At 37.6% G+C, this 18,702-nt stretch overlaps 1 protein-coding gene across 4 annotated transcripts in view; it reads left to right on the plus strand.

Moving 5' to 3' along the window:
* The window catches only part of LOC133549078 (serine/threonine-protein kinase WNK1-like), a 106,796-nt gene that overhangs the window by 52,374 nt on the left and 35,720 nt on the right, over positions 1-18,702 (plus strand). For 3 of the 4 annotated variants that reach the window (XM_061894185.1, XM_061894187.1, XM_061894186.1), the window contains exons 5-12: positions 682-839; positions 9,488-9,576; positions 9,658-9,877; positions 9,966-10,067; positions 12,007-12,391; positions 12,490-12,644; positions 12,879-12,962; positions 18,221-18,256. In XM_061894185.1, coding sequence (XP_061750169.1) covers positions 682-839; positions 9,488-9,576; positions 9,658-9,877; positions 9,966-10,067; positions 12,007-12,391; positions 12,490-12,644; positions 12,879-12,962; positions 18,221-18,256 — 1,229 coding nt within the window. The remainder of the gene's footprint in view (positions 1-681; positions 840-9,487; positions 9,577-9,657; positions 9,878-9,965; positions 10,068-12,006; positions 12,392-12,489; positions 12,645-12,878; positions 12,963-18,220; positions 18,257-18,702) is intronic. The other variant, XM_061894188.1, reaches the window with a different exon arrangement.

Consider the following 18,702-nt stretch of genomic DNA (forward strand, 5'->3'; position numbering starts at 1 on the left):
ATTGATACGTTAATAACGCGTAGCTGATGTTCAGGGACACACGACTGGGAACAGTAACTAGCTGTGGGAGATGCTCCTCTCAGCCTTGACTGTAAATAACATTTTGAATCTGCAGGTCGAGGAGAGCCGGTAAGTCAGACTATTGAAGGTAAGTGTTAATAACAGGAAATGTGAATGTGGTTTGTAAGCAAGGTCTTGACAGAAGTTATTTCCATAGCTAGTCGCGTTTCTCAGACATAGACAGTTCTTTTGAATTCATTGACACATTAAGCATTGTTATATTCAATATCCTGATTAGTGAATACAGCTTTTAACTGCCATTTTGGCTCCCAAGTGTGGCGTTCTGCACATCAGCTACCTCAGGCAAATGCTCATTACTCCAAAATTGAAGGTCCTACACAGACAAACATGTGCCCTCTTCTCTACAGTCTAACTGAGTTCGCCTTCTCCCTCCTTTTTTTGTTTTGCCTTCCTTCCCCCCTTTTCTCTCTTCTTTCTCTGCCAACTTCCAACCTCGCAGATCCCACCCCGGGAGCCGTCGCCGGGCCAGTCACCCTTCCCGTCCTCCTTCCTCAACCCACTTTTCATGGGTTTGGAGGAGCAGAGAAGGGGCAGTGGGTTGTGAGAAGCCCACTCTGTCAGTAAGGAAGAGAGAGTTCTGAATAGTTGTTTTGATTTAAGGTACCCCTGAGTTCATGGCGCCTGAGATGTATGAGGAGAAGTACGACGAGTCAGTGGATGTGTATGCCTTTGGAATGTGCATGCTGGAGATGGCCACCTCCGAGTACCCTTACTCAGAGTGCCAGAATGCTGCACAGATCTACCGCAGAGTGACCAGCGTAAGTCTTCTCGCTAGGCCTCCATGCCCACCCCCTTGTGCCGAGAAGGCTAGTGTCCCATTCTGGAATCAATGGCTCCTTTTTTTTAGTACCAATTGTATTTTTACACGTGTAACTTTTGCACCCTCTAAACCTGAGTGAATAGATACATCTCCAACCCATAACCTGTCTTAGCAAAAGTTACTAACAAGCTACTTATCCTGTTTATTTTTTTTTTCAATGTTTTCTTCTTAATTGCTATGTGTATGTGGACTTTTGGCACATTTTTGTTATTTTCCAAGTGACTAATCTTTCTCTTACGGCAGGGGTCGGCAACCTTTAGCATACAAAGAGCCATTTGAGCCCATGTCGCCCCAATTAAAACCCAACAAGAGCCGCAAAGCCTGTTCGATTCCTAAAATTACGATAACACCACTTATAGTTTCGTTACTCTTATGCTAAAGAAAAGTGGTTCTCAAATGGGCGGTGTAGCTCGGTTGGTAGAGTGGCCGTGCCAGTAACTTGAGGGTTGCAGGTTCGATTCCCGCTTCCGCCATTCTAGTCACTGCTGTTGTGTCCTTGAGCAAGACACTTTGCCCGCCTGCTCCCAGTGCCACGCACACTGGTTTAAATGTGGCTTAGATATTGGGTTTCACTATGTAAAGCGCTTTGAGTCACTAGAGAAAAGCGCTATATAAATATAATTCAATAAAATTCACACACTTGAAGGTATGCCAAGGGGTACCTGAGATTTTTAGAAAATCCATCCCATCCATCCATTTTCTACCGCTTATTCCCTTTCGGGGTCGCGGGGGGCGCTGGCGCCTATCTCAGCTACAATCGGGCGGAAGGCAGGGTACACCCTGGACAAGTTGCCACCTTATCGCAGGGCCAACACAGATAGACAGACAACATTCACACTCACATTCACACACTAGGGCCAATTTAGTGTTGCCAATTAATCTATCTATTTTAAAAAATAGCAACATTTCAAAAATCCTTTATAAATATATTTATGGAATAATACTTCAACGAAATATGAATGTAAGTTCATAAACTGTGGAAAAAAATACAACAATGCAATATTCAGTGTTGACAGCTACATGTTCCATAAATATTGATGTTAAAGATTTATTTTTATGTGAAAAAAGCTTTATAATTAAGTTCATGAATCCAGATGGATCTCTATAACAATCCCCAAAGAGGGCACTTTAAGTTGATGATTACTTCTATGTGCAGAAATCTTTATTTTTAAATGAACCACTTGTTTATTTTTCAACAAGTTTTTAGTTATTTTGATAACTTTTTTTCCAAATAGTTCAAGAAAGACCACTATAAATGAGCAATATTTTGCACTGTTATACAATTTAATAAATCAGAAACTGATGTCATAGTGCTGTATTTTACTTCTTTATCTCTTTTTTTCCAACCAAAAATGTTTTGCTCTGATTAGGGGGTACTTGAATTAAAAAAAATGTTCACTGGGGGTGTACGTCACTGAAAAAAGGTTGAGAACCACTGCTATAGAATTTATGAACTCAAACACTTGATATCGACTCACATTGTATTTCTGGGAAGAAGCAAATCACCAAATTATTTTGAACAATCGAAAAAAATACACTGGTCCTTCCCTTAATGAAATTGAAAAAAAATCAAGTCACGCCAATATTCTGAAGGCACACAACTGCGGCATCTTTCATTTGACTTAAAAAGGGAAAAGAACAACCTGGTCATCAATGAAAGCAAAATAAGCGTTAAATGTTCTATTTTCATCAGAAATTTTTCTGTTTTTTGATCCGTCCATTGCTAGTTTGACCGCTAAAAACAATACAATTGCTTGGCAGCAAGAGATGACGCACAGAGGCTCTGACATACGCGAATCCCTTAGGGGTGATGGACAACTGGGCAGCGCCAGAGTAGCTGCAGCCTGCCACCATAGCCCCCACTCCCTCCTCTGTGTTGAGAGTCTCGAGATGTATGTTGGGATATGTATATATGTGCTTTGCTATGGAGGTTTTTGCCCACTCCAGACTGGGCCCCCTTAGGAGCCCAGTCTAGATATTTTTTTACTCATCCTCCCTCAGCGTTTACATTTTTCCCATCTTTTACGAAGCGCCTTGCTGCGACCCATCAGCAATCCTGTTCTGTCACATGTACACTTTGTCTAATCTTGAACGGGTTTGTGCTGAAAACAAAGTTTCATTGTACTTGTGCAATGACAATAAAGTAAAGTAAAACCTACCTACCCACCTTCGATCGAGAATATATTAAAATGTTTTATTAACATATGGTAAGATACCAGAACTCTCCAAAATAACAACTGTTGGATTAAATATAACTAAATAAATGTGATTAATTAACTATTATTTGTTGAAATTTTGTTTCAAAGCCAAAGAGAGCCACGGCGGTGGCTCATGTGATTAATTTTGAGTGAAATGGAAAGGCATTAAGTCTGCATTCCCACCTGTAAATTTGCCTTGACCTCAATTTTCTAGTTTTGAAAAAAAGCACATTTTAAAACGGACTTCCTTCCGTAGCGTTGAGCTTTAAAGCTGCCCCGATCGACTGTAGGCGGGCTGAAACGACTCACTCAGAAACAACGTGCCATTGTGTTGGTGCTGTCGCGTGTTCTAGTGTTACATTCGTCTTCTCTAAGGAGATGGGCTCATTGTTTCTGGTATTGTCTCATTCAGCACTTTAGATTTGAGCTGCTACTCCCATTTTCTTCTCCCCGGACAAATTAAATAAGCTTTGCTGAGATTAACGCAGGGGTGTCCAAAGTGCGACCCCGGGGGCCATTTTTTAACGGCACATTTTAAGAATACAATTGAAAAAAATTAAAAACATAAAACGTGGTATAAAAGAGCAAACAGGTGAAATGTCACAAGAAATTGTTGCAATGCTTACTCTTATAACACAAAGCTGCCATGCAGGCTGTTTCTTTCTTTAAAAAATAATAATGAATCAAAATCAATGTCATTTTGAATTATTGACCTATTCAAGGCTTCGATTACGTCACATTAAATATTCCACTTGGAGATATTTTTTGGGGAAAATGAGCTGTTTTTTTAAAGAAGGGCCTAAAACAAACAAACAACAATAAAACTTAAAATTGACGGATATATCTGAAGTTGATCCGAAGATTCTTGTGCTAATTTTTAGTAAACTTAAAAAAAAAATTATAATTTATTTTTTAACACTTTAATAAGTAGGACACTTTTGGATCCCCAATTATTTTACTGTGATTTGTTTTTTAAGTGTCATTGCTCCAAAAATAATAATGAATCAAAATCCAAAATTAAGGCCCCAATTATTATATAATCTCAAATATTCCACCTAAAAAAGTTATTGGGTGAGAATGTTGCATATTTTGTGTTTTTCCATATAAAAAACTGAGCTGTTTTTTTAAAGAAGGGCCTAAAACAAACAAACAACAATAAAACTTAAAATTGACGGATATATCTGAAGTTGATCTCGAGATTATTGTGCTAAAAGTAAACTTAAAAAAAAATTTATAATTTATTTTTTTTACACTTTAATAAGTAGAACACTTTTGGATGCCCAATTATTTTACTGTGATTTGTTTTTAAGTGTCATTGCTCAAAAAATAATAATGTATCAAAATCCAAAATTAAGGCTCCAATTATTATATAATCTCAAATATTCCACCGAAAAAAGTTATTGGGTGAGAATGTTGCATATTTTGTGTTTTTCCATATAAAAAACTGAGCTGTTTTTTTAAAGAAGGGCCTAAAACAAACAAAACAAAACAAACAACAATAAAACTTAAAATTGACGAATATATCTGAAGTTGATCTCGAGATTATTGTGCTACAAGTAAACTTAAAAAAAAATGTATAATTTATTTTTTTACACTTTAATAAGTAGAACACTTTTGGATGCCCAATTATTTTACTGTGATTTGTTTTTAAGTGTCATTGCTCCAAAAATAATAATGAATCAAAATCCTAAATTAAGGCCCCAATTATTATATAATCTCAAATATTCCACCTAAAAAAGTTATTGGGTGAGAATGTTGCATATTTTGTGTTTTCCATATAAAAAAACTGAGCTGTTTTTTAAAAGAAGGGCCTAAAACAAACAAACAACAATAAAACTTAAAATTGACGGATATATCTGAAGTTGATCTCGAGATTATTGTGCTAAAAGTAAACTTTAAAAAATAATGTATAATTTATTTTTTTACACTTCAATATGTATAACACTTTTGGATGCCCGTTTATTTTAGTGTGATTTGTTTTTAAGTGTCATTGCTCAAAAAATAATAATGAATCAAAATCCAAAATTAAGGCCCCAATTATTATATAATCTCAAATATTCCACCTAAAAAAGTTATTGGGTGAGAATGTTGCATATTTTGTGTTTTCCATATAAAAAACTGAGCTGTTTTTTTAAAGAAGGGCCTAAAACAAACAAACAAAACAACAATAAAACTTAAAATTGACGGATATATCTGAAGTTGATCTCGAGATTATTGTGCTAAAAGTAAACTTTAAAAAAAAATGTATAATTTATTTTTTTACATTTTAATAAGTAGGACACTTTTGGATGCCCAATTATTTTACTGTGATTTGTTTTTAAGTGTCATTGCTCCAAAAATAATAATGAATCAAAATCCAAAATTAAGGCTCCAATTATTATATAATCTCAAATATTCCACCTAAAAATGTTATTGGTTGAGAATGTTGCATATTTTGTGTTTTTCCATATAAAAAACTGAGCTGTTTTTTTAAAGAAGGGCCTAAAACAAACAAACAACAATAAAACTTAAAATTGACAGATATATCTGAAGTTGATCTCGAGATTATTGTGCTAAAAGTAAACTTAAAAAAAAAATGTATAATTTATTTTTTTACATTTTAATAAGTAGGACACTTTTGGATGCCCAATTATTTTAGTGTGATTGGTTTTTAAGTGTCATTTCTCAAAAATAATAATGAATCAAAATCCAAAATTAAGGCTCCAATTATTATATAATCTCAAATATTCCACCTAAAAAAGTTATTGGGTGAGAATGTTGCATATTTTGTGTTTTTCCATATAAAAAACGGAGCTGTTTTTTTAAAGAAGGGCCTAAAACAAACAAACAACAATAAAACTTAAAATTGACGGATATATCTGAAGTTGATCCGAAGATTATTGTGCTTAAAAGTAAACTTAAAAAAAAATGTATAATTTATTTTTTTTACACTTTAATAAGTAGAACACTTTTGGATGCCCAATTATTTTACTGTGATTTGTTTTTAAGTGTCATTGCTCAAAAAATAATAATGAATCAAAATCAAAAATTAAGGCTCCAATTATTATATAATCTCAAATATTCCACCGAAAAAAGTTATTGGGTGAGAATGTTGCATATTTTGTGTTTTTCCATATAAAAAACTGAGCTGTTTTTTTCAAAGAAGGGCCTAAAACAAACAAACAACAATAAAACTTAAAATTGACGGATATATCTGAAGTTGATCCGAAGATTATTGTGCTAAAAGTAAACTTTAAAAAATAAAAAGTATAATTTATTTTTTTACATTTTAATAAGTAGAACACTTTTGGATGCCCAATTATTTTACTGTGATTTGTTTTTAAGTGTCATTGCTCAAAAAATAATAATGAATCAAAATCCAAAATTAAGGCTCCAATTATTATATAATCTCAAATATTCCACCGAAAAAAGTTATTGGGTGAGAATGTTGCATATTTTGGGTTTTTCCATATAAAAAACTGAGCTGTTTTTTTCAAAGAAGGGCCTAAAACAAACAAACAACAATAAAACTTAAAATTGACGGATATATCTGAAGTTGATCTCGAGATTATTGTGCTAAAAGTAAACTTAAAAAAAAATGTATAATTTATTTTTTTTACACTTTAATAAGTAGAACACTTTTGGATGCCCAATTATTTTACTGTGATTTGTTTTTAAGTGTCATTGCTCAAAAAATAATAATGTATCAAAATCCAAAATTAAGGCTCCAATTATTATATAATCTCAAATATTCCACCGAAAAAAGTTATTGGGTGAGAATGTTGCATATTTTGTGTTTTTCCATATAAAAAACTGAGCTGTTTTTTTAAAGAAGGGCCTAAAACAAACAAAACAAACAACAATAAAACTTAAAATTGACGGATATATCTGAAGTTGATCTCGAGATTATTGTGCTAAAAGTAAACTTTAAAAAATAATGTATAAATTATTTTTTTACACTTCAATAAGTATAACACTTTTGGATCCCCAATTATTTTAGTGTGATTTGTTTTTAAGTGTCATTGCTCAAAAAAAAATAATGAATCAAAATCCAAAATTAAGGCTCCAATTATTATATAATCCCAAATATTCCACCGAAAAAAGTTATTAGGTGAGAATGTTGCATATTTTGTGTTTTTCCATATAAAAAACTGAGCTGTTTTTTTAAAGAAGGGCCTAAAACGAACAAACAACAATAAAACTTAAAATTGACGGATATATCTGAAGTTGATCTCGAGATTATTGTGCTAAAAGTAAACTTTAAAAAAAATTTTATAATTTATTTTTTTACACTTTAATAAGTAGAACACTTTTGGATGCCCGTTTATTTTAGTGTGATTTGTTTTTAAGTGTCATTGCTCAAAAAATAATAATGAATCAAAATCCAAAATTAAGGCTCCAATTATTATATAATCTCAAATATTCCACCTAAAAAAGTTATTGGGTGAGAATGTTGCATATTTTGTGTTTTTCCATATTAAAATCTGAGCTGTTTTTTTAAAGAAGGGCCTAAAACAAACAAACAAAACAAACAACAATAAAACTTAAAATTGACGGATATATCTGAAGTTGATCTCGAGCTTATTGTGCTAAAAGTAAACTTAAAAAAAAAATGTATAATTTATTTTTTTTACACTTTAATAAGTAGAACACTTTTGGATGCCCGATTATTTTAGTGTGATTTGTTTTTAAGTGTCATTGCTCAAAAAAAATAATGAATCAAAATCCAAAAATAAGGCCCCAATTATTATATAATCTCAAATATTCCACCTAAAAAAGTTATTGGGTGAGAATATTGCATATTTTGTGTTTTTCCATATAAAAAACTGAGCTGTTTTTTTAAAGAAGGGCCTAAAACTAACAAACAACAATAAAACTTAAAATTGCCGGATATATCTGAAGTTGATCTCGAGATTATTGTGCTACAAGTAAACTTAAAAAAAAATGTATAATTTATTTTTTTACACTTTAATAAGTAGAACACTTTTGGATCCCCAATTATTTTACTGTGATTTGTTTTTAAGTGTCATTGCTCAAAAATAATAATGAATCAAAATCCAAAATTAAGGCTCCAATTATTATATAATCTCAAATATTCCACCTAAAAAAGTTATTGGGTGAGAATGTTGCATATTTTGTGTTTTTCTATATAAAAAACTGAGCTGTTTTTTTTAAGAAGGGCCTAAAACAAACAAACAAAACAAACAACAATAAAACTTAAAATTGACGGATATATCTGAAGTTGATCTCGAGCTTATTGTGCTAAAAGTAAACTTAAAAAAAAAATGTATAATTTATTTTTTTTACACTTTAATAAGTAGAACACTTTTGGATCCCCGATTATTTTAGTGTGATTTGTTTTTAAGTGTCATTGCTCCAAAAATAATAATGAATCAAAATCCAAAATTAAGGCTCCAATTATTGTATAATCTCAAATATTCCACCTAAAAAAAGTTATTGGGTGAGAATATTGCATATTTTGTGTTTTTTCCATTTTTTTTTTCTAATGTTGATCTAGGTCAGGGGTCGGGAACCTTTTTGGCTGAGAGAGCCATGAAAGCCAAATATTTTAAAATGTATTTCCGTGAGAGCCATATCATATTTTTTTAATATTGAATACAACTAAATGCGTGCATTTTTTAAGTAAAACCAACATTTTTAGAGTATAATAAGTCTCTATTTATTTTTAATAACATTATTTTTTTTGAACATGTGCGGTTGAAACAGACGGATGGATTAAAATGCATGAGAATGTTTTATATTTTGAACATTATTTTTAACATTGTGATTACCAGCTTATCGTGTTAAGCAATGTCAGCTAAGATTTATCTGAGAGCCATATGCAGTCATCAAAAGAGCCACATCTGGCTCTAGAGCCACAGGTTCCCTACCCCTGATCTAGGTATTTAAAACTTGCATAATAATCCAAATTACAATACTGAATAATGACACATTTTAAATATTCTTTTTGGACCAAAACCCTTAGGGGTCCCCGGGATCATAACTGAGTGGAGGCCTAAATGTATATTTTTTTCATACATATATTGTATTGGTTTTTTAAATCAAAAATTATGAAAATGGCCCCCGCATGCTCTGATTTTTCAGTCTGTGGGCCTCAGTGGAAAAAGTTTGGACACCCCTGGCTTAACGCATTGACAATGACAAGCTTCACAATTTTACAGTTATGTAGACCTAGACCAGTCTTTTTTTTTTTTTAACCATATGATGAGTTCCTCCTTTAACAGTCTTACCAGGCTTTGTTTAGTTTTTCTATATAACTTCGGCCAAATAAAGCAACACTTATGTCGAAGCACTCGGGTTCAAAAACGTTATGGGGTAGCCTCCAAGATGAGAACATGATCATTGAGCGCAAGAACCGTTGTCATTCGTTGTTCTCTGCGTCCTGTAGGGGGTGAAGCCGGGCAGCTTCGACAAAGTGGCCATCCCTGAGGTGAAGGAGATCATCGAAGGATGCATCCGCCAGAACAAGGATGAGAGGTGTCCCATTTAGGAAGAGCACCCAAACACTTTAATGTCCACACTTCATTATTCCTACTTACTCATTCCCTTTTTACTCAGGTACTCAATCAAGGACCTCCTCAACCACGCCTTCTTTCAGGAAGACACAGGTGTGCGCGTGGAGTTGGCTGAAGAAGACGACGGAGAGATGGAAGCCATCAAGTTGTGGCTGAGAATCGAGGACATCAAAAAGCTAAAGGGAAAATACAAAGACAACGAAGCCATTGAGTTCTCCTTTGACCTGAACAAAGATGTCCCGGATGATGTCGCTCAGGAAATGGTGAGCATCGCCGGAGTTTATTGGGGTTTTTTAATTAATGAAACCACACGTGTTTTTTCTTTGCTCAATTTTCCGCCGTTGGTTTTAGGTGGAGTCCGGGTATGTGTGCGATGGAGACCACAAGACAATCGCCAAGGCCATCAAGGACCGAGTCTCTCTTATCAGTCGCAAGAGAGCTCAGCGGCAGCAGGTATGTTCTTAATCACCGTTTCATGTTCCAAACTGCAGGGTTTCATACAGTTGCCTTGGATCTCTAATTAGCATTAGAATTAACATCTGTGGGTGTTTGCCTGGGTTCCCTGCGGGTACTCCGGCTTTCTCCCACCAGCCAAAGACATGCACCTGGGAATTGGTTGATTGGCAACACTAAATGGTCCCTAGTGTGTGAATGTGAGTGTTGTCTATTTGTGTTGGCAACTTGTCCAGGGTGTAATTGCCTTCCACCTGAGTACAGCCAGAAAATGGCAGGGAACTTCCTAATGTAGTTTTTATCAACACCAGCAGAGGGCAGTACCTACATTTGAGGTATCATGAGTGGTCGTCATCCAGCAGCTTTAGCTACCTCTGCATGCACTTAAGAAAGCAACTCACCAGCAGCATTAATTAGGGATCGACCCATTTAAAAAAATAATAGAAGAATCAAATAAAATAAAAAAGTCGGTCTTAGCCTAGGCCCTGGAGTGGGGGTGCAGACTGAGGCCAAGGGAAAAGAACAACTCATAGCCATAGCACACATCCCTCTTACATGTGTGTAAGAGGGAAACATCAAAGAACACAAAGGACATTAAAGACATTAAAGCAGCAGATACAACCAGACACTTTTACATACAGCTATGAATAAAAAGTCAAAGAAACATATCCACTGTGGTGGCCTCTGCAGTGTTCCACGCCATCGTTAGCGCATGTGCCTCACAATACGAAGGTCCTGAGTAGTCCTGAGTTCAATCCCGGGTTCGGGATCTTTCTGTGTGGAGTTTGGATGTTCTCCCCGTGACTGCGTGGGTACTCCGGCTTCCTCCCACTTCCAAAGACATGCACCTGGGGATAGGTTGATTGACAACACTAAATTGGCCCTAGTGTGTGAATGTTGTCTTGTTTATCTGTGTTGGCCCTGTGATGAGGTGGCGACTTGTTCAGGGTGTACCGCGCCTTCTGCCTAAATGCAGCTGAGATAGGCTCCAGCCACCCCAAAAGGGACAAGTGGTAGAAAATGGATGGATGCCAGTATTTAGTACTAATGTGCAATTGGGCTTCACGGTGGAAGAGGGGTTAGTGCGTCTGCCTCACAATAAGAAGTTCCTGCAGTCCTGGGTTCAAATCCAGGCTCGGGATCTTTCTGTGTGGAGTTTGCATGTTCTCCCCGTGAATGTGTGGGTTCCCTCCGGGTACTCCGGCTTCCTCCCACTTCCAAAGACATGCACCTGGGGATAGGTTGATTGGCAACACTAAATTGGCCCTAGTGTGTGAATGTTGTCTTGTTTATCTGTGTTGGCCCTGTGATGAGGTGGCGACTTGTTCAGGGGGTACCGCGCCTTCTGCCTAAATGCAGCTGAGATAGGCTCCAGCCACCCCAAAAGGGACAAGTGGTAGAAAATGGATGGATGCCAGTATTTAGTACTAATGTGCAATTGGGCTTCATGGTGGAAGAGGGGTTAGTGCGTCTGCCTCACAATAAGAAGTTCCTGCAGTCCTGGGTTCAAATCCAGGCTCGGGATCTTTCTGTGTGGAGTTTGCATGTTCTCACCGTGAATGCGTGGGTTCCCTCCGGGTACTCCGGCTTCCTCCCACTTCCAAAGACATGCACCTGGGGATAGGTTGATTGGAAACACTAAATTGGCCCTAGTGTGTGAATGTGAGTGTGAATGTTGTCCGTCTATCTGTGTTGGCCCTGCCATGAGGTGGCGACTTGTCCAGGGTGTACCCCGCCTTCCGCCCAATTGTAGCTGAGATAGGCGCCAGCGCCCCCCGCGACCCCGAAAGGGAATAAGCGGTAGGAAATGGATGGATGGATGGATGGATATAAATCTAATCCATTATTATTATTATTATTATTATTATTGTTATTTGGATGGATCGGTGCAATACATTTTTTGTTCTTTTTAGTCACTGTGATACTTTGCCTTTTAAAGGTCAGAGAAGACCAGGAGAAGAGAAGAATTGAAGAAGAACAACAACAGGGTCCGTTACAAACAGCACAGCAGCCAAGCCACCAGTCCAGCAAGGAGGCGCCTCCGTCCCAGTCAGTTCCACAGCCCGCCGCCTATGTTCCTCCCCCACAAGCCAACCAACACAACGCACCTATGTCAGCTCAGCCGGGATCTCAGCAAAGCCTCCCGACCGCCACCTACAACACTTCTCAATCAGCCCAACCCGCCGGCTTGACCCAAGGGGTCTCCTACGTCCCTCAGTCCGCCGGGCAAGCCCCGGTTCAGAGTCATACTTTGGCTCCCATTCAGCCCGAATCTGAGGATTCTGAGGCTGACCAACACCAGCAGCCACAGCACACTGGCGGAGGCATGTATCCACGCTGATTTATTCCCAAAATAAAAGAAGTCAAAACTTGTCACGCCCCATTGCGTGATCAAGAATAACACAGTTTCCATTTCCGACAGCCTCTCACTTGGGAGACAGAGCATCTGGTCCGTCTGTCCTCGCTGAAACTCAGCCTGGAATGTCCTACAGCGCCCCTCCCAGTCAGCAGCTTCAGCCCCAAGTGTCATGCCCTCAGACACAAAATGACCAAATGCCACTGCAGCATGTGTCAGTGGTGAGTCATTCTCTAAACGGGTTAGCTTCCATCGATGGTAAATCAGGAGCAAAGATCCATATGTTCTTTTATTTCGGGCCAGTTGTTGTCGCTGCTAAATCAGTGTTCAACACCTGTTCAAGCAGCTGCATTTGAGCGTGCGGTAACATGAACAAGAATTCTTGCCCAGTTCCCATGATTAAGTTGATAATATTTTTAAACCATGCTGATCTTTTCTCTCTTTTAATGTTTAAGGTTCAAGCTCAGATGCCAGGTGTCCAGGCTGAACTCGTGCCCACTCTCCCCAGCAGCCAGTCTGTTCCAGTGGCACCACAGCAGGTACCTCAACTCATTTCGTCAAGGAAAATAACTCAAGCTTTAGAGCAGTGGTTTCTCAACCTTTTTTTAGTGATTTACCCCCTGTGTACTTTTTTTTATTTTAAGTACCCCCTAATCAGAGCAAAGCATTTTTGGTTGAAAAAAAGAGATAAAGAAGTAAAATACAGCACTATGTCATCAGTTTCGGATTTATTAAATTGTATAACAGTGTAAAATATTGCTCATGTGTAGTGGTCTTTCTTGAAAATATTGGAAAAAAATATATAAAATTAACTAAAAACTTGTTGAAAAATAGATAGATAGATAGTACTTTATTTATTCCGTCAGGAGAGTTCCTTCAGGAAAATTACAATTTTCAGCACAATCCCATTCAAGATCAGACAAACATTACAGGGAGACAGAACAGGATCGCTGACGGGTCTCCCGGCTTCCAGCGCCCCTTACAAAAAAGATGACATACAGGTAAACAAGGGGGGTGGAGGGGGGGGGGAGAGGGGAAAAAAAAAAAAAATAGAAGATTAAAATAAAATTAAAAAATCGGTCTTAGCCTAGGCCCTAAATAAACAATTGAATCAATTATAAATAAAGCTTTCCACACATAGAAGCAATCATCAACTTAAAGTGCCGTCTTTGGGGACTGTAATAGAGATCCATCTGGATTCAATAAACATTTCTTCACAAAAAAATAAATCTTTAACATCAATATTTATGGAAAATGTCCACAAAAAAATCTAGCTGTCAACACTGAATATCACATTGTTGCATTTCTTTTTGCAGTTTATGAACTTACATTAAATTTCTTTGAAGTATTACTCAATAAATATATTTATAAAGGATTTTTTAATTGTTGCTATTTTTAGAATATTTAAAAAAAAATCTCACGTACCCCTTGGCATACCTTCAAGTACCCCCAGGGGTACGCGTACCCACATTTGGGAACCACTGCTTTAGAGCACCGTTAACTAACCAGCTCTGAACACAGTCCAATATACTACACAAATAACTAACTTTGTGTCACATTATACCAGAATTGCCATTGTAATATTTCCCTTTTGAACTTTGAAATAATACAAGCATCTCCCACAGTATCTCTTTTGTAATGCGTCCATGTTGGGTTTTCAAGCCCCTAAAACAGTCTTCATGCTAGGGATGGAACGGTTTATGGGAAAAATCTCAACAGTTTGGTCGACCAGATACGTTTCGGAGTGCGTGGTATTTTTTTCTGCTTTTGTTGTGTTACTACCGCATTTTTCGGAGTATAAGTCGCTCTGGAGTATAAGTCGCACCTGCCGAAAATGCATAATAAAGAAGGGGAAAAAAACATATATAAGTCGCATTTTTGGGGGAAATGTATTTGATAAAACCCAACACCAAGAATACACATTTGAAAGGCAATTTAAAATAAATAATAGTGAACAACAGGCTGAATAAGTGTACGTTATGTGAGGCATAAATAACCAACTGAGAAGGTGTCATACAATAATATGTTAATGTAACATATTATTGTAAGAGTCATTCAAATAACTATAACATATAGAACATGCTATACCTTTACCAAACAATCTGTCACTCCTAATCGCTAAATCCGATGAAATTTTATAAGCTAATCTCTTACATGAATGAGCTAAATAATAATATTTGATATTTTACGGTAATGTGTTTATAATTTCACACATAAGTCGCTCCTGAGTATAAGTCGCACCTCCGGCCAAACTATGAAAAGAACTGACTTATAGTCCGAAAAATACGGTAATCAGTTTAGAACGTAGGGCTCCATGTTTTCCGCTTTAACAGAATGCCAGATTGGCCAATACAACGAAAAGTAATATTAAGCACAAAAAGTCCTGTAAGTTCTGAAATGCTGTCATTGTGAGGAGAAGGAACGTTGGTCTGGGGAAATCGTGTTTATGCGTACAGGTCCACCGCCTCACTAACACTCAGTGGCCTAGTGGTTAGAGTGTCCGCCCTGAGATCGTGAGTTTAAACCCCGGCCGAGTCATACCAAAGACCATAAAAATGGGACCCATTACCTCCCTGCTTCGCACTCCGCATTAAGGGTTGAAATTGGGGGTTAAATGACCAAAAATGATTCCCGGGCGCGGCACCGCTGCTGCCCACTGCTCCCCTCACCTCCCAGGGGGTGATCAAGGGTGATGGGTCAAATACAGACAATGATTTCGCCACATCTATTATGTGTGTGACAATCATTGGTACTTTAACTTAACTCAACCGCTCTTACCAAAACTGAAATTTCACTGACCGCCATGGAACCCTGGCAGCACTTTAGCTGGCCACCTTTCCTCTTTCTCGAGCAAGCTCCTCGTCTGCTTTAGTGTCACTCAGACATCTTAAACACCAGTGTGTGGAAAAAACTACAAGTGAAGTGAAGTGAATTATATTTATATAGCGCTTTTCTCAAGTGACTCAAAGCGCTTTACATAGTGACACCCAATATCTAAGTTACATTTAAACCAGTGTGGGTGGCACTGGGAGCAGGTGGGTAAAGTGTCTTGCCCAAGGACACAACGGCAGTAACTAGGATGGCACAAGCGGGAATCGAACCTGCAACCCTCAAGTTGCTGGCACGGCCACTCTACCAACCGAGCTATGCCGCCCCAAAACTAATCCCTTACTCCAAAGAGCCCAACAGTTCTGTCAGGGGATGTGCTCCAGTCCCCGGCTCTTGTCCCCCGCGACCCTGAAAGGGACAAGCCGTCCATAATGCATGGATGTTTTTTTTGTTTTTATTTTAATTTTATGACGACTGGTTAGGGCTGGGCGATACGGCCTTTTATTAAAATATCGATATTTTTAGGCCATATCGCGATACACGGTATATATCTCCATATTTTGCCATAGCCTTGAATGAACATTTTATGCATATAATCACAGCAGTATGATGATTCTATGTGTCTGCAGTAAAACATTCTTCTTCATACTGCATTAATATATGCTACTTTTAAACTTTCATGCAGAGAGGGAAATCACAACTAAAAGTGTATTTATGAAACAGTTATTAAGCAGTGGCACAAACATTAATGTCATTTCCAAAACAGAAAGTGCAAGATTGTCAGAGACATTTTAAAACAAGCTATGAGTGCACTTTTGTGCATGATGTCACTAAGATGACGTATCAAAACAACACTAAATTAAAATGCACTTTTTGTACAGATCGCCACTACAATAGAAACATTTTTAAAAAAGTGCACTTTTGTGCATGATGTCACACCAGATATTTCAATAACTGTCAAATAAAAATGAGCTGCATAATAGGAAATCAAATAGTGTTCGTCCTTCGCTATGTGGTAGGTTCCTGCGGACATTATCTCCTTTTGATGTTGACTTTTTTTTTTTCATATGGTGTTGATCTGGAAATGTTTTGCCTAGGCATTTTGATGGTGTGGGCGTTCGGCATGCGGAGTAAGCACTCTTCATTCTCTAGCACAGGGGTAGGGAACCTATGGCTCGCGAGCCAGATGTGGCTCTTTTGATGACTGCATTTGGCTCTCGGATAAATCTGAGCTGACATTGCTTAACACGATAAATAATGAATAATTCCACTTGTAATCACAGTGTTAAAAATAACGTTCAAAATATAAAATATTGTCATGCATTTTTATGTTCAAGAAGTTGGTAAGAAGTCATTTATTTATTATTGGTTAGTGTGGGGCTTGAGAGCCAGTTTCAGGGTTACAATATTGTTTTATTTTTCAATAAGTCTCTCAGTTGCTTTCCAGCAATTGTCTTTTTCTCTTTCGTTATCGCTCGCGCTCTGGTTTCTAGCCCCAAGCCCGTCTCTCCTCCTGGCTGGTGCTTATAACATAGCGACAGGTGATCAGATAAAAAGGCCCAGGTGGGCCTTCTACGCACTTGTCGCTGAATTTGAGGCCTGTCCTGGCAACACCCTGCTTTGCTGTAGGCTCGCAGGCCACGCCCCCTCCCCAGTTAGCTTCAGAATAACAATGTTAATACAAAGAATAAGAGACCTCTCTAGAAATGTTGGTCTTTCTTAAAAATGTACGCGTTTTGTTGTGTTCAGTGTTAAAAAAAAAAAATTATATGGCTCTTACGGAAATCCATTTTAAAATATTTGGCTTCTTGGCTCTCTCAGCCAAAAAGGTTCCCGACCCCTGCTCTAGCAGGTGACTTTGTAGCAACGCTTTTGCCCCACACTTAAAAAATTACGGTTGTATGTTCGACATATTCCCGCTTGAAGCCAAACCGCCGCCAAACGATGGACCCCTGCTGTTTTTCTTGGGAATTAATTCTTCCTTCATTTGTTACCTGATCCGCACCTTTTCTCTCTCGTATTACCACTCCCACGGCTCCGCTAGCATCACGGCTAACGTTATCCATGCTGCAAACCACTCCGCGAGGGCGTATATGTATGTGACGTATGTAAGAAGGTGCGCTTGCTGTCTGTGAGAAGGACAGAGTAGAAGGAGTGACAAGCAAGAGCCTTTAGTGTAATGCCTGCAACTAAAGCAAATGCGTGAGAGCGTATACTCGAATATATCGATATAGTCATTTTCTATATCGCACAGAGACAAACTCGCGATATTTCGAGTATAGCGATATATCGCCCAGCCCTACTACTTGTCCACCTGTTGTTGACGCAACCACAGATGACAGAAACTAACAGCTTAAACATCTTCACTCAAGTTAATGATAACGTGATAGCTTTTAATAGTGTAGTTTGGCCACCTGTGTTTAAATAACAACTGATGCATCTTTGTGTGTGCTTTCTCTCACTTTAAAGCATGTGAACTTAAAGCAGTTATCACATTATGCTTTGATTTGAAAGACTGGGCAAAATTTCCCAACGATGTATCAATCAATCAATCAATGTTTATTTATATAGCCCTAAATCACAAATGTCTCAAAGGACTGTACAAACCATTACGACTACGACATCCTCAGAAGAACCCACAAAAAATTGAAGGATTATTTAATTCAAGGGTCGGCAATGAAGGAGACATTCTTAATTTTTTGTACAGAAGATGTTTTTGTAGGAACCTTAACTGGAAAATGTTATTGGTGGATTATTAGGATTGATGGCGCTCCGGGGTTCTAAATAAGAACAAGGTACACCGAGCCAAAGCGACAACTTTAATATAAGCCGTAATGAGATCAGAACCGTGGATTCTGTGAACCGTTCCACCCCTCGTTCAAGCAGCAGAAGGTTCCAATTCCCATTTTCCCCCCTTCATTTTCAACTTTCCCAGTCTTACCCTGTCTTTATGTTTTGTTTCTTATAGTATGGAGTATACTACCAAGCATCACTTCCCCCTAAGGTAGATCAAATGTCCCATTTTTTTTTCTTCCTCAGTTTTTTGGAGTAATTTTATTGAACAGCCGTTTGGTCCCTTTTTTATTTAGCTTTAATATATAGGCCTTCATATAAAAGTGCCACAGACAGGTAACTGTGGGTGTACATGGGAATCTTCTATATGTGTTGAATTTTCAGACTTTTATTTACCGTATTTCCTTGAATTGCCGCCGGGGCGCTAATTAATTTAAAACCTCTTCTCACTCAGGCTTTTACCAAAGGGCATGCGGTAAATTTAGGCCTGCGCTTATAAATTTGAGTGTGATGTAAGGATACCATCATGAAAAGCACATTTGATAAAACAAACGTTATTATGGTCTTACCTTTACTTATAAATGAAGTCCATGCGCAGCTCCTTTTGATCAAAAGCATTGATAACTTAATAGAAGTCTTCCTTATCTTTCTTCAGTT

This window comes from Nerophis ophidion, linkage group LG03, assembly GCF_033978795.1.
Source record: "Nerophis ophidion isolate RoL-2023_Sa linkage group LG03, RoL_Noph_v1.0, whole genome shotgun sequence".
Classification (NCBI taxonomy): Eukaryota; Metazoa; Chordata; class Actinopteri; order Syngnathiformes; family Syngnathidae; genus Nerophis; species Nerophis ophidion.